This window comes from Dermacentor variabilis, chromosome 10 (genome assembly GCF_050947875.1).
Source record: "Dermacentor variabilis isolate Ectoservices chromosome 10, ASM5094787v1, whole genome shotgun sequence".
Classification (NCBI taxonomy): Eukaryota; Metazoa; Arthropoda; class Arachnida; order Ixodida; family Ixodidae; genus Dermacentor; species Dermacentor variabilis.
The window spans coordinates 46,339,008-46,364,036 of record NC_134577.1 but is presented as its reverse complement, the minus strand read 5'-3'; the positions used below and the strand labels follow the sequence as shown (position 1 = coordinate 46,364,036).

The 25,029-nt window shown below is 51.3% G+C and overlaps 1 protein-coding gene across 2 annotated transcripts in view; it reads left to right on the top strand.

Moving 5' to 3' along the window:
• Positions 1–25,029, top strand: part of Lk6 (MAPK interacting serine/threonine Lk6 kinase) — a 106,413-nt gene that overhangs the window by 73,954 nt on the left and 7,430 nt on the right. The window contains exon 1 of one of the 2 annotated variants that reach the window (XM_075672609.1): positions 23,049–23,576. The exons of the other annotated variant lie outside the window; for it this stretch is intronic. Within the exon in view, the coding sequence (XP_075528724.1) occupies positions 23,564–23,576 (13 nt within the window). The 5' untranslated portion in view covers positions 23,049–23,563. Of the gene's footprint in view, positions 1–23,048; positions 23,577–25,029 lie in introns of those variants that run through there. 2 annotated transcript variants of the gene reach the window in all.

The following is a 25,029-nucleotide window of genomic DNA, read 5'->3' as shown; positions in this document are numbered from 1 at the left end:
CGATAAAGATTTGCCCTTAAGGCATAATTCTTGGAGCGTATATGTGTATTATATGTGTGCTGTGAGGCCTGTGTTGTGTATGAATTGAAGCAGTGTTTTGTGGAATCTGTTGTCATGTATCCAGCGGTCATAGCTTTTTGTCGCACTGTAGCGGAGGCCGGCTTGCAGTAGAAGCACGGCTATCTGTAGCAGGCGTTTCTGCCGGATCATTCGCGTTCGAACAGGCGGCATAATTTTTTTTTTTTGATATGCATATCAATTAGATGCCTTTCAAAATGAGGCCTCTGTTCAGCGTATACTCTGGTTTTACTACTAAAAAAAAATATAATTGCCTCGCATTTGGCGGCAGCACGTGACCACCACGTATACATAGATCGCAACTGACTTTACGCCTGCTAGCTTCTTTTTTTTTTTTTTTTTCCTCCGGCGTTTCACTTGAAATGTGAACAGCTGTGTTGCGTTGCACCTGTTCAGATTTGCACAACTCTGCTGATTTTAACTTTTGACTTAAAAAAAGAAACATACGTGTACTTAAAATTTTTTAGGCTGCTAAGCACGAAGTCGCGGGATCCGATCCTTGCCACGGCAGCCGCATTTCAATGAGGGCGAAGTGCGGAAATACCCGCGCGCTTAGGTTTAGGTGCACGTTAAAGAGCCCCAGGTGGTCTAAATTATTCCGGAGTCTCCCACTATATACGGCGTGCCTCGTAACCAGGTCGGGGTTTTGGCACGTAGAAACCCATAAATTTAATTTTAATTATTTTCTTCAAGAACAAGCTCGACCAACGGGTAGCACCATATAGCCAAATAACGACCTCTCCTCGATGAGTGTTGTTTTCTTTTTGCTGCTGAGCAAAGAAAACTAGCAGCTTTTAATCTCGGCCGCATTCCGGTAGGGGGCGTGGCATGCGAACGCATCCTTGAACTGAAAATTCGGTGCCCACTTGAAACCCTCCACAGGGCGGTCAAAACAGCTCCGCAGCTTTAGTCCTAAAGACAATTCTAATGCGCGCGCTGGATCCAGTGCACCGAAGCTTGACCGCAACTGATTCACGGTCTCTACTTTCCTCACCCAACTTTACACAAACTGTGTGTAGGCTTGTTGTCAACGGCATGTACGAACGCGGAGTGTCGCCGGCACCATCGTTTCAACAAAGGAGCGCGTCCCCGGTAGGAACATGCCTCGTTCGACGAAGTCGTCACTTGGTCTTCATATATATTCATGTACGTGTATACCTCTTTCCCTCGTTCGACCAAGTCGTTACTTCTTCATATTCATGTATACGCGTATGGACATATTCGTGTACGTAGTACCTATATATATATATAATGCCTCTCTATTGTTTGAAAGCCCCTTTATAGCATTACCTGCAGTATGCTTACTACTGCTTCGGCTTGGTCCGGCCGGCCGGTTGGACGAGCGACAAAGTGCATTTCCTTTTGTTTCCTCGTTTTCTTGCTTTCTGCTTTATCTCCGCGTATGATTTGGCGCTCGAAACAATGTGCGGGGTGAAATGAACCCGCTTATCGCGGCATCCGTCGATATGCACCGCTCTTGCGTAACGCTCGATATAGCTTCTAACGACGTTGACCCTCGTTGACATCTCATAGTTTATTTTTTAAACGTAGACACAGTTTCATAAAATTACCCAGACAAAAGAGAGAGAAAAAAGAAAGAAAATGCTACTGGGGTGCCGTTGTATGCGTGGAAATAAACCGGGAAGTGCGGCTTCCGGATTGGCATCGCGCCACGCTAATGTGTGTAATGGAAGAACGACAGCTCTATGTTGAGACACCCTAAGGCGTTATCTCTTGCTGTAAGTGAACCGTATTGAATGTGGTTTGATGCAGTCGTTGATGCTTACGACGAACACACCGAGAGAGAGAGAAAGAGATTCTTGATGATGGGAAGGAAAGGTTGGGGTAAAGTGCAGCGCAGTAACTCTCTCTCAGCAGAGGACACCTCAACCGCGCTGCACAGGGGGTAGGGAATGAAAGTAGGGGGAGAGAAAGTGCAACGAACACACCGAACGCGCCGGAAAGGCTCCCAACGCAAGAGAGACAGAAAAATAGAAGACAGGAGAGGCAGCGAGGTTAACCAGACGAACGTCTTTCTTGCTAGCCTGCACTGGAGCAAGGGGTATAGGGATGAAGAGAGAGGGAGACAGAGGAGGTAGATGAGAGTACAGTTTCGGCGCACATTTGAGGTGTCGCACGGAGTTCAATAAGACTGTTTCCATGGGTGGAATCGGCTTCGTGTAAATGAATTCGACGTGAGCGGGTCGAGCGCACATGCCTAGTTGACGCAGCCCAACCAGACTGCGTTTACGCGCACCTTGCCAAGCGAGTTCGGCGAGGCAACTCAACCCGCCCCTCGCAACGTCGACAGAACTCTCCTCGGCGCTTGTTCGGTCTGTGTAGCGTTTACATCAACCGGACGACTCGCTTTCGGCCCGATTAGCCGAGTCGACTTTGTCGGATTCGTGTAAACGTGTAGCCAGCTGTCTGCTTCCGTGGGCGAATTGTTCGTTCGTGTGAGCGAGATTGTGGGTTCACACATAGGCGATTCGCCTATCCGAACGGGCGAAATCGCCTGTTCGCACTTTCTTGGGCTACTTTCCATTGGCACGTTTTCAGACCCCCCTTAACGCGCCCGACGCGCAGTTCATTACCGCAACCGTCGGACACCGAGCGCACTTGGCGTTGCTTACTCTTCGCATTTTCTTTTTTTTTTTTTTTTTTTTTTTTTGCCCAGGGTTCTATGCATGTGGTTTCTGTTCCCCCTGCGCAGCCCCTGACATCGACTTGGCAGTGCATACTCGAGAAAGGGACTAGTCCGCATCAGAGGGGATGGCCATAGCCGTGCCGCATTCGAAATTCGCGTAATCCGAACAAGCTTCTCGAACGCAGGCCCGCGTCGGTGGTCCACACGGTTGCGCCGTCCTATTTATAGAACGTTCGCTGTTTACGTCGCCGTGTCCCTTTGTCCCGGACGAAAGGCACCGCTTTTCCGCGCCTCTCGGATGGCGCGCGCTAAAGCGATACAGGAAACAAAAAAGAGAGTATAGCTCCCCCTCCTCCATCTCCCTCCTTCTGATCGGTATCTTTTCCGCAGCGCAGAAGCGTGCGCATGTTTGTGACAACAAGCGCGGCAGTGTGTGTGTGTGTGTGTGTGTTAGAATGTGCGCACATAACTTCGTCTCCCTGTCCACACCCTGTCGCGCGCTATGCGGAGCCGCCTTGCTTACTCCCGCGGTGTCCTTATATACATACGTGAACTGCTTGGTCGTGGCAACAGGTGTAGTCCTACAGCGCGGGCGTGTGGCATTACCTATGCACGCGCGTATGCAAAGAGCGGCGACTGTATAAACTATATATATATATATATATGTATATATATATATATATATATATATATATATATATATATATATATATATATATATATATATATATATATATATATGCCGCGCTGATACCGAGTGGCTCTTTTCACGTAGCTTTCTTCTTCTCCCTCTACGTGTTCACGAGAAAGCGAGAGAGAGAGAGAGTGAGGCGAACCGGCTGAAACCGGCGAGGGCCGTCGACCCGGGCGCCGACGACGTGTTTGCATGTCGTTGCCTTCTTTGCATTCGTTGCGTCGCCGCGTCTGCCGCAGATGGTCACGCCTCCTCCGGGTTCGACTTGGTTCCCATCGTATCTGTGGGCGGTGGGGTGTTTTCGCCGTCGAAGCTTCAAATGTCTTGTACCCAAGGCCGCAGTTACCGCCGTCGTGTTTCTAGTGCTTGCGAAGGGCTGCGCGTATGCAGCCAGCAACAAAGTTCTAGCTAGCGCGAGCAGTGGGGACAGACAGACAGACAGACACAGACAGATAGATAGATAGATTTATCAGGATCTCCCTGTAGGTTATGGTGGAGTGACCTATGATATGCTGTCCAACGGTCGGTTTGGATTTCTATTTCCGGTTTCTCTGGATTCATTCGCGGCTTGTTTATTGCGACGACGGTGGGTACCCCGTGATCCATGTTTCCGAAGCACTTTATTGCGCTGTCTTTGTAGCTTCCTTTGTTGTTTGTGTGTTTGCGGTGCATGTTCTTTCAGCTGTCTTTTTCATGTCCCGTACGCTTCCGCTGCGTTCGTTACTGCTTGCAAAACGGGTCTTATTACACGCGCCGCCGTCGAGGCTGTACGTAACGAGCGTTATTTCGCACTTCCGCCCCCGGCATTAGGAAGTTGCAGCTGCCCCCCGTTGGCCTCCGCTCGGATATCTCGAGCGTGCTCGGGAAGAAGACGACCAGCGCCCCGTGGCCTGACCGCCGCTGCTGTGGAGGCCGCCGTTCATTGCCGCTGACCTTCGTGTGTGTGTATATGTATACTGCTGCTCTCGGCCGGCGGCAGCGTGGAGACCGGACTACTCCCCCCCCCCCCCCCCGCCTTCTCGGAGGGCACACACGCGGTCGCCCCGCGGCCCTCGTATCTCGCTTGCGCGCCCATGAACAACGCGCTGATAAGTGCGAATGCGAGCCCCACAATTGCCGGGGCATTTTTATGTTCTTTCTTTCTTTCTTTCTTTTTCGTCGCGGCATTTGGGGTGCGTCCTTTCTCCGGTGTGCCCCTCACTCTCTCCTCCTCGCGTGTTCGTTGCAACGGCGAAACCTTCGCTGACGAGATTCTGTCTGTTTCGCCCGAGAACCGACGGATATGTGCCGCAATTTTCTGGAAAAATGTGTTGCCATATACGTTGAGGCCGTGTTTGTGGTGCTGCGCGTATTTGGGAGCGATAAAAATAATGATCGGAAAAAGAACGGAGGGGGGAGGGGGAGTTTGTTGGAGCGTATGATGTGGCATTCTCAAGCGATAACCAGCAGATTGCCGTTATCGTTGAATAGTGGGCAATCTGCCTTCCCCATGGAGCTGAGACTTTGAGGGTAACAAAGAGGCTCGACAAGAAGTTAAGGGCCGCGCAACGAGGGATGAAACGGGAAACTATAGGCGTCACGTTATGCTACAAAAAAAAAAAGAAAAAGAAGTGGTGCAAATTAGAGAACGATTAGAGGGTGTAGCTTATGCCCTAGTTTATAACAAAGTGAAGTTGGTTTTCTATTAGGAGTAACAGAACATGCGCCGGTCAACGCCGTCGAGGATGACGGAAAATTTAAGTGGTGCGATCAGACTAGAAAGTTTACTGGCACATAGGATGGAGCAGGACAGTGGGTGACTTCTACAACGTGGCGCCCATGAAGTGTTTCCTACTCCTGCAGTAGCTCTCGGCGAATGTGGTCGGCAAAAGCCATAGCCTTCGAGATCTGTTTCTGCTACTCGATCGGCAGGAAGCCGCTTGACTACAGGGCGTGGATTTGGACACCACCTACTGTAGAGATCGCTCAGGGAGAGCGATCTCTATGCCTGATCTCTGCCTGCGTCCTGCAGTGGACATAATATAGGCTGGCGCTTACAGGACTTGGCCACGTGGTGTGAGATCGTGGAGCGTCGACATTCGGAAATCGAAGTGGGGGAACTTCGTTTTCTTTTTTTTCTTTTTTTTTATTTCTCGTTGAGAAGACTTGGATGGTTACAGGTTATAGGTTACCGCTCAGTGCACCCTTAAGTTCGAGAAAATGCGGTATAGTATGTGTAGCGAGCACCCTTCGCTACAGCGAGAACGCGAAAAAAAAAACACTATAGCTGAGAGGCGGCTGGAAGAGTTATGCGCGTCCTTCCCCGCTGCATGCATATCTGATAGCGCCTCCGCTCGCATCGGAGCGCGTGCTCCGCAAGCGCTCCTCGCGCGTTCGCGTTTGCATTGCTGCTTGCCCGCGCCGCCGCCTTATCTGGCTCCGTCTTGCAGCGCACCTTCCGTGAAGTCTCGAGCTTCTGCAGAAAACATTTCCCGACTGTACGCGCGAAGAACGAGAACTGGCTTGAATTTGTCATTTCTCTTTTGCCTTTTTCTTTATTTCTCGGGCGCTTCCTGGAACCGTCGTTTTCTTGCGACGCCTCTCCTCCGCGTAATGTAGACGAGGGCAGAAAGGATGTGTGTACCACGTGACAGGCGGCGATCGTGTCTTGTGATCTCCAATTTCTGTCCTTCTCACTCTCTCTCTCTCTCGGCATAAAAAATTTCAGCATAAACACGTACACGAACACGCACAATTTATATTTCATCTCTCCTTTACTGTTCGCTGCTGTTCACCTCAGTGGGCTGCTGGCATTCACGAATCCATTTACCGAAAAGCAGTCTTTTGTGTTGACGAAAGTCTCCTGATGCATACGTGTATCTGGTTCCATGGAAGCCGAAAATATGTCAGCCTTTCTGTGTCCTCCCGAGACCATTTGTACATCGTGTAATCTGTATTGCACATCATTCCTCAATTACTTTCTTTTCTTATTTCGAAGTTGGAAACGGTTACGTAAAGTATATTCATCCTACATATCAAGCCAGATGCATGAAATTGTATGAAAGTGGTTTATATAACATTCTCTCAAGCGAACGTTCGAGAAAATTGACACCGATTTGATCTATATAGAAGGCTGTGTCCCCGCAAACGAGGAAAAGCAAACCGTTTGAACTCCGTTTCGAATACCGCGACACGGCACATATGAAAAAGGACGTATGCCAGCAACATCATAATCGGTCCCGCGATGTTACGTAATCATACCGTGTGTCTCATGGGCTAACATTATAGCCAGCTGTGACAAAAACAAACACACACACACACACACCGTGCAAGATACAATTATAAGGTCTACGGTGTTGGATTGTCAGAACGCTGACAACAGAGCGCCGTACTTAAAATCGCATCTCGCATAGCGTATTTTCGTAATCTTTTTTTTTTTCGTTGAACAGCTTGGTTAGTATTATCTGGAGCACACGCACGCGCACACACACACGCACACACACACAAACACATCCTTGTGTTTGCGTCTCGAATTGCTTGTCTTTGTTGGCCCCTCGTGCGTAGCGTATACGTCAGCTATTGTCTTTTTTTCGTTCCCTCTCTCTCTCTCTCTCTCTCTCTCTCTCTCTCTCTCTCTCTCTCTCTCTCTCTCTCTCTCTCTCTCTCTCTCTCTCTCTCATCTGAAGTATCGTGTCACACCAGCGTCCGCGTTTGTGCAGGCCACCAAATCTCTCCAGCTTCCGGCGAAGCCGTCACCACTCTTTCAACCGTAGAAGCGCAATAATATACCGCAGGCCCACGGTAACGGACCGGAATTAAGCATATTTAAGGCGTGGCCAGCGGCAAACCCATTCTCTGACCGGCGACAACGCGCGCATTGTTCACTCCACACGCGCGCAGGCGCGCGCGATTCGCGCCGCATGTGTATGCGCATGTGTACGTGTATGTACACGTTCCAAAAATGGCCTCGCTCGCATTGTTCTCGCGTGGACCGTCGCGCCTCGGCCGCGCGACTCTTTCTCGCGGTGCAATTAAATCCACGCGTCGACGGCACGGAGGAGCGCGAGGCGCGTACGAAAACAATAGGAGTCTCTCTCGGTCTCTTCGTATTAGCCGAGTAGTCGTCGACGGAGAGCTCTTCACCGCGTCTCTCTTCGTCCTCGCCCATATCTCGCCTTCTTCGCTTCGAGAAGCACCGCGCGGGCTTTTCTTTCTAGCAGGCAGCACTTCGCGTCCCTTTGCGCTCTCTCGCCGAGGGCGCTTGTGCGCATGCGTGTTCGAAGCAGCGATCATGTGCGTCGTGCGTGAATACTGTGTGCATACTTGACGAAAAGAAAGAAGAAAAGGCGAGCGTTCGGAGCCATCCTCTTCCTTTCTATCATTTGCATCCTCCTCGTCTTTCTGCTCTCTTCTGTCCTTCCGCCTCGCGTCCTCTGTTTATCTCTTTCCTCGTAGCCTGTGCGGAACTTAGAGAGCGAGAGAGAGAGAAGGCGGAGAGAGAGAAAGAGAGAGCGAGAGAGAAAAGGTGTCAAGGACGTCTTCTCCGCGTGCTCCCTGCGAGGCGCCTCGTGGCCATCGCCCCTCGCCTCGCAACGCCGCCGGAGGTTGCGGCGGAGGCTCGCGTCTTGCTTGCAAGACGCGCGGCCGGCGGCGTTTCCAGCAGCGTGTTCGGAGATCCGTCCGAGTATTGCGTGCCGGTGCAAATGGAGGATGCGCGAAGTTCCCCGAGCAGGCTTTGCCACACGGCTAACCTGCCCCAGTTGGCCGCGTTCCAGCTAGTAGCCCCGTTAAACCTGAGAGCTAAACGGGAATGAAAGTGGACGAAAAAAATAAGATTTACTGCCGGCGAGAGCCAAATCCACATCGTCCGCAGTATATGTGCGCGATGCTACGCCAGTGGCTGTTCTCCCGTCTTTGCTTTCTTGGACATTTGTGTTTGCCACTGCCACCCATGGCCGTGGCGGCGGAATTAGTCTTGGCGGAATCCGACGTTACTGGCAATTTACGCTGGCTGCGGGGCATGACGGTGATGTCGAAGGTATAGCCACAGAGTAGTCAAACAGTGGAGCAGGCATTATCCTTTCTTTTCTTTTTTTCTTTGCGTATGTCTGTGAAGAGAGTACGTAGATATATGTGGCTGGAGGGGGGGGGGGGGGACGTTTACACATAGCAGAGCTTGTGAGCACATGTCGGTGACGACGCAACGAGGGATCCCGACGGGAAGCTCTCCCGCCTGCCAATGTTTTTCGTCGCGTTCGCTTCCGCTGTATAGTTTAGGAAACCGGCGCTTGTTGAAAGCGATAAACGCGAATAAATGCGTAATCGTTTCAAACCACGGCCCCCACAGGCCTTTTTTTCTCAGAGGTGACATGGCTGTCTTGCTTCTTACTCAATAGGCATTCCCGGACACCTCACTCATCTATAGGGGTTTAACGTACAGACCTTTACTACATAAATAGCGCAGCACCAAACGTCATCGGATCACTTTTGGCGACAAGTGCGGAACGAATTTTGCAGTGCACGGCCGTTTTCTTGCATCCGGGAACCGAGCTCGGAATCTGGTTTCTCAGCCGCAGTGGTACACAGTGGCGTATACCACTCATTCTGGCATCGACTATAGAATTCTCTATCGCTTCACTTATTCGTTATAGCGGATCCTGCTGCGAAGTGGTTTCGTTGTTTCCGTCCCACCGCGACAGATACGAGTGACGCGGGCGTGCCCCCGTGAAGCCACCGTAATACAAGTGGACCTGGCTCCATTAGGTTCTCGGAACCCCGCGACAATCTTCCTGTCGTCCATATATCGCTTGTACTCCGATAGACGGGGAGGCGGCGGGCTGCTTGTTCGCGCCTTGCCCGCGCTCACCTCCCAATCGCGCAGTTGGCGCTGTGCGTTTGTTTTCTTCCCCCGCAGTTTCAGTGATGCTTGGAAGGCGATGCTCTATAGGGCTGACCCTGTCTTCCGAAAGAGAGACGAAGCCGGAAGAGTGAAAGGATGCGTTCCTTCGACTAAGTCCAATCTCTCGCTGCTGTAGTAGATGTACAGCCTAGGTGTTTAGTGGCAGCAGCGCGGTCGCGCTCGCGGTCATTTTGTTTACTTCGACTAGCGCGGCCTCTCAACTGTCTGTCCTGTCCGAGCCACGAGGCGAGAGCCAACGGAGAGAAGCGAAACTGGTTCGCGGCGCGCTTGTCACTTCTTCCGCGGCGGCAGGCAGGTGACTGGCAGTGGTCTCCGCTTGGCTGGGCTCGGCTGTGGCCCGGTGCTTCAGGAAAAGTGAAGGGGGGGGGGATAAGGGGGACGTAGATAAGTAAAAACCTTGGCAAGCCTCGCAGCACACATCTGGCCGCCGATGCATGGTGGCAGAGTATGCACGGACGACGGGCAGGGGCGTGTGTGCCACTCGGACGTCGTCGTATATAATCTTATATACAGCGGAGCCGTTGACACACTTTGCGTTTCCTCTCCACAACATCCGTTTGCTGTTGCGTTTTCCTGCAGTGTGTGTGTGTGTGTGTGCGTGCGCGCGTGTGGTATTTTCGAGAGTGGCGGGTTTGTGACGTGTCCGTGGGGATCGACACCTCTTTTCTTCTTCGTCTGGCCGCGCGCGCGTTGCGGGTTTGGTGGGCGCGCGGAATGGGACGCCTGTCGGGAGATGTCTCTCGGACGGTCGAATGCGTTGTTGGTTCATTCGCGGTTGTTCGTTGTATTTTGTTTCTAAGCGGGCTCGTGTTTTGACGGGCGTTAGCCGGCTCTCGGAAGACGTGCGGCGGTGTCCGGAAGGGGTCGATCGAGCGCTCTTTCCTTTTTTTTTTTTATTGTTTCACTCTCTGTTCGCCCGGTGTAATGCCGCGGGGGCAAGATCGAGCGTATCAAAAGCCATACAGTGCAGTGAATGCAGATCCTGCAAATCGGGTAAACCAACCGCGCAACGGCTGGACTGGTGGATGTTGTGATGTTTGTCTGTATGGCTGTCGTGCGAGTGGTTGGAAGACCAACCGAAAGGTGGCGGTGAAAAGTGTGCGTGACGCGCGCAGGTTGATTCGCTGCTTATGCGCGAGAAACGGGGCTTTTGTTTAATCTCCGCGCTCGGTCGAGCGTCGAACTTTACGACCGGCCTCGAGCTTTTCTTTTTGCGCAGCGATTTATCCTCATAAGTTCAGGGCGCAAAAAGACTTCCGACAAACAAATGTACTTCTCTATACCCGTTCATTGTTTCATACTATCGGTGATCCGAAGCCAAGAACGAATGTGTGCCAACTGGACTAAATTTCACTGCTTCTAAAGCGATTGAGCTCACCGACTTGGCTCTGTAACATTAGTAGTGCGTACGTCTCGTGGCGACCGGACGTACTCAACCTTTGCGCAGCCGTTAAGTTTCGGCGACGCGTGGTGCAAGGATCCACGGAACGTAAACGAAATAAGCGACGCAGGGCCGCTGAACTGTCAACCTCGTTGTCAACCTTCACTTCAGAAGCGAGGTCGCGCTTTCTTCCCTTGCGCAGCATTGTCGTGCGCGCCTTCCACCTCGGTAGACGCAAGCTCGCAGGTTTTTAACCGCCTTCGGCCTCTTTAAGTACCTCCCGTCGCTGCCGTCCCTTCTTATGGCAGGGAAAGAAACGCCGCGCGCGGACTGTCTGTGCATATTGTTTCATCGTGGGCCCATTAGGTTTGCCCTCCCTTGACGCCTCTCCGGTTTTCCTAATCTTACGTTTCTTTCTTTTTAAAACTTCGTATACCACTATCCGTTCAGCGTTTCTTCACAGACGTGCATCCACCAAGTACGCACGCCTCCTGCATGTGACCCGAGGCGCCGTCATCGAGTAGTAGACGTCGTGAAAAAAAAAAAAAAAAAACACAAAAGACGAAAAGAAACAAAGACGGCGGTTGCGTAAATGGGAGAAACGGCACACACATACAGGTCGTTAGCCTCGCCCCCCCCCCCCCCCCTTCACCTAAGCGTTCGATGAATAACGCGTTTACCCGGAGACCCTCGACCTCGCACGACGACGAAGCGGCGTCCGTCCGTCCCATGCCTCCCGGGTGTTGGTAAACAGCTCCCTTTATATTTTCTCCCTCTCTCCTCCGAGGCCCGTATGTGTGCGTAGCTGGATATCGCAGAATCAAGCGTCGTTTCCTTTTTGGATCACTACCAACAACAACAAAAAAAAACAACCCATCGACATCGCGCCTCCTACCGCGTCTCTGATGCGCGCCGCGTATGTATGCGCCTGTTTACACCAACATTTTGCTTCAAGTGGTTCAAGGCTGTTGCTATACTGCCGATCCGAGGCGAGCGCTGTGCTGTTTTGCCCCCACAGATGTTGTAGATACTGCCTCGGCCATCGGCTACGCTGTGCCGCCGATGTACTGTGCAGTGCGGGACAGCATTGCCGCGCGACTGGCCGCTCGAGGCACCTTTGCGTGTATTCGCGTGCTTCTTTCAGGGCCCGGAACACTTTTATGCAGCACGCGTACGGAGCAACTGAAAGCTGTAACGGGAGTTCTTCATGTTGCTCTACAATTTTCTCACTGACGCTTCTAATCTAATTGTAATATTCGGGAAGTTGGTTAATTACGACTAATTATCTAATTAGGCGGAATGCAAAACATAATATGAGTATATCTCCAAGCTACGGCAAACATTACCTTGGCTCTTTCCAGGTATCTGGCATTTGCATATATCTTTAAATATTGGTGCAAGATAGTTGGGACACCCTGTATAGGCGGGTGTACAGTGGGATCATACACGAAACGCGCTCGTAACGTGCGTGCCCTATAGGCTTACCAGCGCTGCACAGTATTATAAGTGAGGCTGGAGGTGGCATTGGTGTTCAGGGCACGTATACTACATACGCGCTTTGCTGCCGCGTTGTACGATAAGTGGAGAGAGAGAGAGAGAGAGAGAGAGAGAGAGAGAGAGAGAGAGAGAGAGAGAGAGAGAGAGAGAGAGAGTGACAAATGAGATCGCTCAGGAGGTGAGTGGGAAAATTAATATGCAGTGGCGCCCGAGGTATGCGTACGCTGGTACGGGAGAACCCCGTCCTTGAAACGTGATCGAAAAAAAAAAATAGTTCTTTTGAGAGAAGGTGCTTGACGTCGATGCGTGTTTTTCCGATGAGCCCTGCTGCCAAGCTTTTCCCGGCCGCTCGATCGCCGAGACAGTATCGGCGATGATGACGATTGCGCTGGAAACCGACGCGTCTTTGACGTTCGTTTCCTCCAGAGCGCCGGTATATTGTACATTTTATACTTACGTGTGAAACGTCAGAAATGACCCTGAGAAGTCCAGTGGCCACGTCATCAAATGCTTGGCGCTGTATGTGTGTGACTCGTGTTTGCGCTTGGGAATTGTTCGTTCCGAATCCCTAACTGAAGGAAGAACTGCGGTGGCGTCTTTAACTGCTCATGTTGCCTCGGGAGTTCGGGGTGTGTGATGACATTAGCAGACAACGCGATAGCAGTTATCTGCTTCTGATCGTCCTTGCGTCAATTTTTTTCTGGCGCTAGCCATATTTTTCCCTGAATGTACTTTCTTCTACCCTTCCTTTCTCGCAAATCTGTGATAGCAAAAAGAGAGAGAGAAGAAAAAAGAAAGAACATTAGCGGCCTGCGAGGACAAACGGGTGCGTGAGTTACATTTCGTTCTCCTGCTGTCACCTTCTCTGCTAACAGTTCGCATTGCCGTGAGGAAGACGTTCGAGGTGCTCGGATGTAGTGCGGGAGGAGTAGGGGGGCATATAATAATATATTGATTGTTCAGGCAATGAAGTCCTTCGGAGTACAAGTGCATGTAGCGAACGACGCGTGATAGGTTCGTAAATATTGTGTTCCATTTATGCCGCCTGTCGAGATTATCGGCTCGAGCTCCTCAGCCGCCGGTAGAGATAGTAGCGGGATCGGTTGGAAGGGCGCTGTTTTCTTTTTCTCTTTTTTTTTTTCACCTGCCCGGACAAAGAACGACTCGACGGCTATCGGAAGGTGTCCCCCTCCGGTTATATGCGCGCGATAAACCCGTCCTTTTCCCCTCGGTTGTGTTGACCTCACGTAGGCTATATAGGCTCGCCTGATACGAAGGCGTGGTCGGTCGTCACGAAGGCGCGGACCGAAGACCTGAGAGGGTTTGGACTATAGGGGTAGTATATATGATGGGGGGCGATGAAGATGGGCGTCTTGTAATTTCTTTCTGCCTGTTTACGGCGTGGCCGGCGCACTTCACTCTCTCTCTACTTACCTCCCAACTCGTCTTTCTTATCGCCCTCTTGCAGGTGCTATCTCCTCGCTCTATCTCGACCTCCTCCATTCTTTTATCGCCCCTGGTGGTAGCGACGGCGCTTTTATACAAGCACAACGGCTATTGCGCGGCCTATCTGTTTACTGGCCCGCTTTTCCGAACTGTCTTCTCTCTCTCCCTCTCTCCACTAAAACACACGCGGAGCGCGTAGTCAAAAGGGTGCTATTCGGTTGTGGCCATTGTTGTGCGGCGAAGGTGTTTGTTGTCCCGGGTCAGTGTGTTTGCGCGCGCGGACCGGAAAATTGCCAGGCCTGTTTCTGTTGCGTGCGTGCAACCCTATCTCTCGTTGTGTGCACCGGGGGAACACCTCCGAGGTGAAGGGAGCGACGGGCGAGGGTTAGTGAGGTGAGGGAAAGAGGCGAGGTCGAGGGTCGGTTGGGTGGGTCGGTCGGTTCTGTCGTGTCGTTCCTCCACTCGGACTGGGCGACGGCTGGGCGGGCCACCTCTATTTTCGGGACCGCGGGGGCACCGCCGTCGTCCCTGCTATCTCTTTCGTTCCCCCCCCTCTCTCTCTTTTTATCGCGTGTGCCCGCTCTTGTGTCCATGGTTCGCTCTCTCCCCATCCCCTTGAACAGATCGTACGATTCTTGTTTGTGCGCGTGCGTTTCAGCACGTGCACCTGCCGTCTCCTGCGTGCCCCGCTCCGATTTCCGAAACCCCCTCCCCCCCCCCCCCCCGTCTCCCTCTCTCGGTTCCTTCCTCTCTCGTGTCGCTTTGTGTTCCATTGTTCGGGTTCTTCGTCTGGCCGCTGTCACGGCATGGCTCTCTCCTCTTTCCGCGCTTCGGCTTATCATTGTTTACCTCTAGAACTGAATGACTTATCCAAGCGCTATCTCGAGTTCTTCGTTATGCAAGAGCTAGAGTGTCCCTATACAAAGGTTTCGCGCAGGTTGGAGGAATGCTGATGCGAAGCACTCGATGAACTTAAAAGTGATAACGCAACTCATTACTGACTTCGTTTGCATTTCTTTGGCTGAAGGTATCCGGAGTTCCAGACTACGGCGTGCCTCTTTATCATATCGTGGTTTTTGGGCACATAGCAGACTTTAATTTTGGCTGAAGGTATGAGTGCCTCCGATGTGTCCTCGTCGTAGAGCGTGGAAACATTCTCCGAGAATAGTTCTTGAGCGCGATCCAATAAAGTTTGAACAGCACTTAACGATCCTGCTTACCTTGATTTCTGTAACAGCGCCGCCACATGCATGTTTTTCCATTTCGGTGTTTTTGTTTTTCCTCTTCTTCTTTTGTCGTCATTTGTAGACTTAGTTTGATTTGTGTGCACTATGTTTGAAGCAATGTGTGGCAAACTCTTCGTTCCGTTATTATTATTTTTTCTTACATTGCTGCTTAGCAGAACCCACAGGGCAAAGGGGGGGTCTATAGACTCTGGCGATGGTTATCAGCGAATAGAACCATGACGAAACTTCTCCATTTGTGAAGGGCGGGTGGGGGCAGTATGATCTTTTGTTGATGCATGCAACTGCTGCAGCTGACGACGTTAACATTCATGGCGCCACTGCGAGCAGTAGAGAGAGAGGAGAAAATGATAAATTAAAGGCAGGGAGGTTAACCAGGACTGATCCCGGTTGGCTACCCTACACTGGGGGAAGGGAAAAGGGGAGGGAATGATTAAGAGAGTAGAAAGTCCACTGGTGATATCGCCGATGTGGTATAGTTTTCTGCTCTATATCCTATCAACTAACTGTCACTCAGTCCGGATCACAGACGGTCGCGCAGTCCGGTAGCTTTCAAATGTCGCAGCAGCGCTTTTGTGGCCTTTTGTAGCTGCGATATACGAGGCCATAGTCCCAAGAGTCTTGTTCGAGGCCAATGGTTTTCTATCTAACCGATCTAAAGCAGTGCGGAGGTCATGTCTTTCATTTCTTTCGTGTCCACTGCGAGCAGTATAGACGCGAGTTATGATGCTGAGCTGCGTAATGCGTCTGTGGGTTTCCAGAGCCTCGGTTGTCGGCTATTCAAGCCACGCTTTCTGTAGACTGACCGCAGTATTCTCTTCGTTCGCCTGCACTTACCACGTGGCATAATGTAGGAATGAAATGACATACAAGCATTGAGGCCCGTTTCACGCAGATACTGCGAACGCGACGTGTGTTTTTCCTGAGCCCTCGTTCACGTAGGCGCCAGGTCGGTCGCTTCTCAACTTCACACCTATAAGTGCGTTTTTTTCGAGGACTGTCTTGGGGCGCGTCCAAATCGGACGGCGAGCATCCGTGCTGCCGACGCAAGGACAGTAACACTTCGGACACTGGGCATTAATTGTCTTGATACAGTTGACCCCAGGTATACAAGTGATGGCTTCTGTAAATTCCGCCCCGGCTCCAATTCTCCGGAGAGACTTCCTCCACCCGAGAAAGACATACGATCGTGCGACGTATCGCCCAAATAGCAGGCACACCACGCAGTCAGTAATAGAAGCAAGTGAGCACGACTACGTGATCCGCGCTGTAGATAGGGGCTGGTGTCGAATCGAGTCACCGGCACACCTCGACTCTCTCTCTCTCTCTCTCTGTCTTTTTTTTTTTTTCCAACAAGCGTACAGCGCGAGTCGGCGCTATCCCAATTCGGAGAACTGTTATTCCGATCTCGAGTGGCGCGTCCTACTTTCCTCCCCGTCGCAGTAGTTATGTTGTACTGACTATACCATCGGGCGTTAACGTGGCCGATCAGTCTTCGTCACAGTCCTGCCGTCTTGAACGGCTGCGCTCAGATCCAGGAGCGCTGACCAGGTCTTTGCATATGGCGTTGCAATCGTCGCTCGTCTCTTTGTTCCGTTATTTCTTTTATTGCTACGTTGTAGGTTTCAAAAAAAAAAAAAAAAAGATGCGCGTTCGCGTCGGCGTTAGCCTGCTCTCTATGCACCTCCATGCAGATTGCAAATCTGGGCCAACGAAGGTCGCGATGTCACTCGAATGTATGCCCTCTGCATAGCCAGGCCCGTTCTGTGAAATATGCGGCGCAGGCACAATAAAGCGCATCCGTTTCTTTTTCTTTTTTTTTTCTCTTTCCCGCTGTCTTACACATATGTCTCGTGTCACAGTGAGTACGTTCGTGCGTCGAGCGCCATTCTTTTTTCCAGCGATCGATCGCTCTCTCGGACGCAAGAGCCCGCGTAGCGACCACGCGCTTTTCAGGTTGTGTAACTATATCATGGGCTCGACGTTCTTGCCGCCACATCGCTATCTCTCCGAGTCGGTTGTTGGTCAGTAGGGCCGCGTGCATATTTCTTTTCTTTTTTTTTTTGTATCTCGCGCTTTGCGTGACGTCACTGAGTCCGGGAAGTAGCGACGCTCGAGGCGGTGGCCGGTGTTATATACGAGTGCCGCGTATCACCGTCCGACAATATTATTATGTACCGGGTCGCGTGTTATCGTACCCGGGAAAGCGCATGTTTCGGTCTGGTATAGGATGGAGCACGGGTACACAAAGTATGACTACTGCAGCGCATTATTGCCTGTATAATTGACTAGCGATTAAAGTAACTGTAGCGCAGCTTGGCACGAAGTATAGTGAGCAGTAGATCGTCCTGTCGACTTCCTTATTTCCGTCCTGCTTGATTCGTGCTCGTCTTTTCGTATTCGTGAGGATAACTTCGTCCAATTCGCTGCATACCCTCCGCATGGGTCGGGGTATGGGCAAGAGGGAAAGAGAAAGAAAGAAGACAGGAGTTTCGATCAATTGACTATAAGGGCAGCGTTTCTATCGGGCACTCAAGTATGCCACTCTCAGGTGCTGTATAGAAGGGCTCGATCGTGTAGCTGTGAGCCATGGGGGTTGCCACTAACGTTTTATATACTAGATATATAAACGTTATGCGCGACGGATAAGAAAAGAACGCGTAAATGGAAGGGATCGTTGCAAAATACTGCCGTGATGCCGATGCTATAACGTCGGCTGCCACGTGTTGTTACGACTTTCTCCGAGGTACAAAACAGCACACGCTGAAAGGAAACGCAAGTGCCTATATACACGCGTCATCTCCGTGCAAGTTGCAGGGCTGTCGTGCCCCTTTCTCCCCTCCCCGCCCGGGATATATAGTGCGTTGCATAATCAACGTGTTTAATTGTGCGCGTTGCACGAGGGAGCGGCAGTAGCGCGGGCGGAGGACGCGTTGTTGTATCTTGCGCGCGAAATTATATGCCTCCACGTTTGTACGAACGAGCGCCTACGAGACCTCGTTCAAGGTGTTCACAAATATATCCTTCATTCATGTGTCCGATTTAGCGTACATAACATTCTCTTTGTTGCGCAGTATATAACTCATACTTTGTTCTGGCTCGCCAGGGTGGATCATCGTTATCATCTTTTTGCGCTTCCCTCTTTTTTCCCTTTCCTATTCCCCTTTCCCTTACCTCCAGTGTAGGGTAGCAGACCGGGCGCTCGTCTGGCTGACTGACCTCTCTCTCTCTCTCTCTCTCTCTCTCTCTCTCTCTCTCTCTCTCTCTCTTGCACGTCCATTATAGGACGAGGGCCAGCGATCTCCGATTACCCCTGTCTTGCGTCAGCTAGCTATGCATGCTGTGTCTGCAAAGTTTACTAATCTCGTCACATCGCCTTACCTTTCTGCCCTTCTCCTCTGCGCCTCCCTCCACTTGGCACCCGTCCTGTTACTCTTAATAGATCGCCGGTTATCTGGCTTTACATGACCTGCTCCAGCTTCACCTGCTCCTTGTAATCTGCACCGGGTCGTTGTCTACGATCTGTCCGTAGTTGTGTTCACCTCAGGACGAAGGCCTCCGTCTCGCTTACGCCAACTTTTGAGTCCGTTGCTCTATAACTATACCCTTTAGATTCTATGGAAACACGAGTGGGCTCCTGCTCCAGTTAGTGAATGGGAAATTATTGACATTCTGCTCAACGTTGGCAAAATCGCAGTGAACATCAGCGAGATCGTAGGTTGTGGAGCGTATCCGCCCATCTGCCGCCGTCTCCTTGGTCCTGAGCTTGTTCCATATGGCACTGCTTCAAGGCGCGCTATACTTGCGATATGTGCTGCACCAAAACCACGTGACCAAAACTTATCTCCGTGGTGTCTCTGTATTCGCGTGCACGGTCGATGCTATATGTGCATAATGTAACTTGTAATTGGCCGTACTGAAGAGAACAGCTGAAGTATCGTCAACGTACCGGTAAAAAAAATGCAAAATTTGTAATTCATCGCGAGCAATCAATCAACTGTAACGTGTCACGTACAGCCGTAACTAGTGGTGAGTTTTCGAACGATGATCACTCATGGCGTATGATTTAGAACTCTACGTGCGAATGTGCGCGAAGCAGATTTCCGGCTGAATATTAGCTTTGGTCTCCAGGACCCCTTTCATATTCGGCCAGAGCCGGTCTATAGTTGACCCACTGTGGTCTTTTCCGTGCAAATTCGCGGTGTTGCCAATCGCATTGCTGATGATTGCGATAGAAGGTCTACATGGGCTTGCCGTTCTCTCAGGTTGGGTTAAAGTAGAGGGTTGGCTGAAGAACTAGCTTCAAGTTGAATGGCCTGAAGTAGCCGAGTGGACTTCGAGTAACCCGAAAAACTTGTGTATAAGCTTTCGCTTACTTGAACCATGCAGTAGTAGGCCACGATCCGTGTCAAGGGTCCTTCCCTCATGCAGGGCGGAACAGTTCTATTTAATCTAATCCGTAAATCCTGAATATGTAGTAGCAATAACCGACATATTCAGTGAATAATCAGTAATAACAACGGAAAGGAAAGTAGGGAAAAAATCGTTTAATGAAGGTCCCTATGAGCTTTGGCTGGCACTTCCAGTTCATAAATAAACTCGTCGAACTTGGCGTTACTGCACTGGTTCCGAGATCGACCCCCTTGCGTCGACGCCAACAGCGAAGCCGCTGCAGATGCTATCGCGTCATAACTTTCCGTCTGTATACGTGGTTTCGTCTCTCGCATGTCGACAGCGCTGAGATTTTTTTATGAAGTGAGCAATCTTATGCACTGCTAGCGCGTGTCCAGCTCCGTCATAAAGGGAGTGGAGCTGTTTGTCCGGCGAGGTATGTACTTACCTGAATTCCACTATTGCCCTCGCCGAAGTGTTCGCACAACCAAACTCTGCGTCTGCCCCGGCGAACTGACTGGCAGGCCCTGTTGTGGTTGTACCTGAATTCCCTAGAGAAGCTCGTAAAGGGACTTCATTTGTACCCAACTGGTCTCTCGTGCAGGGGCGATTCCAGGAAACGGGCGTTGCCAAAATTCTCTGGTCTTAAGCGCGTGTGTGTGCAGGGGAAGGAGGTGGGTGGGGGGGGGGGGAAGGCACTTTCCGCAGGCACTTCTGCTGTTCACCCGTGCCTTCCCTCTCTGCTGGCGCGCCGCAGGGCAGAGGCTTCCGAAGCGCGCGGGTCAGCTGACTCTGGCGCCGGCTCGTCTGGTAGAATGAAAGAGGAAAGAAAGAAAAGAAGTGAAGCGCGGCTGCCAGAAAAAAAAAAAAAAAGTGTTCCACGCGGTCTCGTCGCCGCCGCCGCCGCCGTTGCGTCAGCGATGTCTCGTGGTCCCGAGCTAGATGATACGGCTTCTATATAGTACTTCCCGTCGCCCTCCTCGCCTCGACCCCTGCAAGATTGAAGGGCTCTTTTGTTTTGCCCGTGGCGATCCTCGTCCACCATTTTAAAGAACCACTATAAACAGGATCATTAGGTTAGGCTACGCTTCAGTGTTAGGCTGCGTTGGCAGATTAGAACACGCGCACGCACGCACACACAGCCAAATTCATCAGAAAGCAGGCGTATTGTCAAAACCTTTATTCTCGGTTCTTCTCAAGGGCACACTGTTCCTTTTCGCCTTTTTTTTTTTTTTTCAGTAGAGACTCCGTACTTTCATTGCAGAAGGACACGATATTGCTTTCCACGGGCCCGAAACCGAGGCGCCTTCTGTATAAGATGGCGACATTTGAGGGCACAGAATAGAAAATACTTGCACAGAAAACTGTTCCAGTCGTTGGCTGAGTGGTATGTGTACTTTAGACGAAGGATGGCAGTACCTTACTGCGGAGTCTTAGTTCTGACCAGACTCGGAACTGTAGAGAAATAAAGAAACCGTCCAACGTGCGCAAGCCACGACGCTAAGTTTTAATGCCGCTTCCTCCGTCACCGATTGCAGAGTCCGCAGAACTGACGGGCAGTGCCAACTGATACAGTGCGCAAACACAAAGTGGAGCAACGCAGGCTATTCGAAACGCTGCGGCGTAGAGAGAGCGGGGACATCGTAACAACACAGTCGCCTGCCTTATCGCCGTCCTGAAATGGCGTCAACGCTTCGCTTGTCACGTGCGCGTGCACTGTTGTAAGGGGCACGTGAAGCCGAAATGATTCCGGCGCTTAAGCGAGCGAGCCTTTCGCGCCGATAATGGAGTCGACCGCACGATAAAAAGACGGGCTCTGCGGCATGCGGCGACCGACGCTTTTAATTCGTCTCGATAAGAAACTGTGGACCGTCAGCGCCCTGTCCGGAAAAACAGTTCCAGCAGGTTTCCTGGAATCCTTGCTATTGCTATCGATCTGTTCTTGAGACCTCGACAGCCAGACACTTGGGGTGTCTGGCGTTCCGTTTGGGTCTGTTGAAAGCTGCCAACGTATAACGCTTCCGTTGGATCGAGTTCGCTTTGCAATGTCGCTCACGACGACGGCGAAAGTAAAAGTGTTAAGCAGTCGTACGCGTTTGCTGTCAGCAGCGGGAGTTCTGGGCATTTGTCAAATTCGCCATCTTCTTAGCCCTTATTGGCCCTCTAATTGGCTCAAAACGCCGTCGTTGCAATCGAATTCGCCATCTCCTTAGCCCTGATTGGCCCTCTAATTGGCTCAAAACTCAGTCATTGCAGAATTCGACAATGTGGTGGAATTTCGCAGTGTCTTAATTTCCGCAGTATTCAGTACAAAAAGAAAACGAACACTTTGTGTTAGTGCTAGATGAGGGGCAGCTCCATCGAGGCAAGCGGTGCCAAGGTTAGCAGCATTGCGTTGTCTTGCAACGGAGGAAGAGGGCGTGGGTTCGATTGCCAGCGGCATTCCGATGGGGGACGGAATGCAGAAACACTCGTTTATCGTGCGTGCACTGCGTGCATATTCATTTTGTTTCCGCGTTGCTTCGAAAACCTTTGTTTCACTTGCCATGGCTACGAGGAACAAGACAGCAACAATGCTTTACTAGTCGGTTTTTGCGAAACATTTGGTTAGTTTCGGTATTCGAAAACGCCTATTGTTTCTTTTCGAATACGAATGGTTGGTATGTAATATTCCTAAATTTGCCCATCTCTATTTTAGTTTCTAAAGCACCGAGTTGAGAGCAGCATAACCAAGTATTTCACTTCGTTGTTCACTTCGAACGGTTGTTTCCATGCTTCCGTTCAATGCCAGATTGATTGAGTGTTACGAGTAGGCACAGTCAAAAGCACGATCGGTTTTTCCTTACAAATTTTTCCCCCGAGTACGCAGTGTGCAGGGTTCGGCGTGCTGGTTCAGCACGCGCTATCGTGCGGATTTACTGGAGCGAGATCAGAGCGAAACCTGTGCATGCCAGGGACGTTTTCCAGGAGATACGAATTGCCACGTGGCCTTCGAGACGGCCAGCGCTTTGGGAGTTTGCTTTCGCCGATCGCAAAAGGGAGTATTCAGAGCTCGCCTATCTTGAGACCTTTCTTCGTTTTGCCCTGCTCTTACTTGGAATCTCCTGCTTTTGAGACCGCTCAGCCAGGACACTCATTTGTAAAGAGTTTGAAGGTCTCTGCCAATTGGCTTGTACGTGCACGCATAGGTGAACGGCGAAAAGAGAGAAATGAACGAGTTGACGTAATGCCCGTGCAGTTAGTTCTTGCCACGCCATCTCTCCGCCCCTGCGCAGAGTCACGAGACGGGAAAACTTCTTTTCGTCGTCTTTCTTCTTTTTTTCTCTCCGCAAATGCTCGTTATACCTGCGTGCACCCATACACAGATCACGCGCGCGCTTTCCTTCTCTTTTTCTTCCCTTTAGCACCGTATCACAACAGTGGAGTGAGTCATTCGCAGCTGCATACGTGATGCGGGAAGAAGGAACGGCCGGTTTGTGTGTGCCCTCCAAATGGCCCTGGCGCGGCGCGCAACAAGCGCGAGCGAGAAAAAGACGCGGAGCTGGCGGGGCGCCGGAGAGGGGGGGAGAGAGAGAGCGCATCTTTGGTGACGTGATCGTCTCGCTCCTCCATTTGCAACCAATGGGAGGCCGCGGACGCGCGCCGGCCGTGCGATTCAGCGCCTAGAAAATGGCGGCGCTCGAGAGTCGCGTGGTCTTGTCGTCTGCTCCCGTGCGTCCTTCGGCGCGTGGCGTGGCCCACAGCAGGAAACCAGAGCTGCGGCGGCGCTCTCCGTTGCTGCCTCGTTGTTGTCTTCGTCGTCTGCTTCCGGCGGTCGGCGGTGGCGCGGCAGCTGACTGCCGGCTATTTAGCTGGCGCGCAGTCTGCGCTTGGGGCTCAGTCTTTGGAATGAGTAGCGCGGAGCGGCGTGTGAACACCACCGGGAAGCACTGGCGCGTCGTCCGGAGCGGTGGCTGCGGCGGGCCTTCTTCGGCGGCTGTTGGTTCTCCTCCTTCAGCTCAGGGCGCTGCTGCCACGACCACGACTCGCTGCCGTAGCTACGGCCACGAACTGTTGTCGCGACCGCTGAGCGCCGTCGCATCCACCGTCCCTCTCGCCGTTGCTGTCCGGTTTCGTCGTCGGAGCCTGCGCGCCGTCGCTCCACTGCCCGAGCGAGCGGGTCTCGACAGCATCTTCCTGCTAGTCACCTCACACCACCGCCCCTGCCAACTCCACCGCCCGAGGAGGCCAGTGCACTTCCGAGCCTGCTCGACATCCTAGTCATACGCGCAAAAGATCTCTCGACATGGTTCAAATAAGTGAGTGGCGGTTGTGTGTAGCCGTGATTGTATCCGCGCAGTGTGTTGTTCTTTCGAACGAGGCAGACGGGCCTGCGTGCGGAAGTCGCGCTCGTGTTCTCGGCGCACGCACACACGCATGCAGGCGCTTTCCGCGAGATTTCTGGAAATATAGCGGGGCAGTTGTCCGTTTCGTTGCTCTTTCTATTTGCTTGAATGAGGCAAGCTGTGTGCGCTTTTATTTTCAGCGGTGTATTGCTTTCTGTCTGCTTTCGCGCTCTGATAAAATTTTCCGAGGGCTTGCGTCATGCGAACTATTTTCGGAGCGTTGACCTGAATCCGAAACCTGACACGTTGTTGCGCCTGTCGGGCTTTCGCTGCAAACACTGGAATCACCTTTGCATTGCCCCCTTTTGTGTGCGGTTTCTTGTCGTCGTAGCGTTTAGGGACCGTCACACGTCTGGGGTGCGCAAACAATAATTTGCAGTACGTGCGATTCGTCGTTGTGCAATGTACCTCAACTAGGGGAAAGAAAAAAAAAATATGTCGGTTTTATCGTTTCATTTCTTTATTTTTGTTTCTCTATTCGGCATCTTCCTGTAGTGATGCAGTGCCTCGGATCACTGATAAGCATTGCAGCGCACCGTTGATTATATTTGCCAAGTTTGCATGGCATGCAGTCACTGTAAAACACTTTGAATTAATGCAAACCATCCTAAATGTTGCATGCATATAGTGAACTTGGACCAGGAACTGCAGGCTACTAAAATAGGAGCATTGTGCAAAAAAGAGGTGAGGCATGCAGTCAGGACACAAGAGAAGTGTCCTGTCTGCACGCCTCACTTCCTTCATTGCATAATGAATCCTTACCAACTAGTTCAGCCTTCTGTCGTTCTAAATTAGAAGCAGTTATATATTTATTTGGTAAGTTAAAAGCACTTGCTTACATAACTTCATGAAGTCTGCCATTTTGCTTATTTTTCTACCCTTTAGTTATGTTTAGTCGGTGGAAATCTTGTGCTTCATAGAGGTCCAAAGCCAATGGCACCCTTCCCCCTTCACTCACCCTACTCTTCCTGTCTTGGCGTTGTAAATTTCGATATAGCAGCACTTGATGGCCACTTAATATGCCTATGATCAAGCCACCAGTCTCGTTCATGGGAAAAATGAAGCATCATGACTGACCTAAATTTGCAGTCAGCTTTGTATTGGTCCTTACTGTTAATCAGCGACAATGTGCTCTCCTGCTTAGATGGGAAAGTGGATTCCACTCTTGTGCTCTTATTAGTCTGATTCGTTGTTTACAAACATTGTGGAAGTGTTTCTTTAGCGAAGCTATGCTGATGTGTGGTAAATCAGCATTCACACATCAGAGGGCATGTACAAAATTCCTTGGGGTTCCCCTTGGGTCAGAAAGTTCAGAGATGCGTGGAGTAGAGCTAAAGGGAGTGAGTGCAGCAGCCGTCATCTAAGC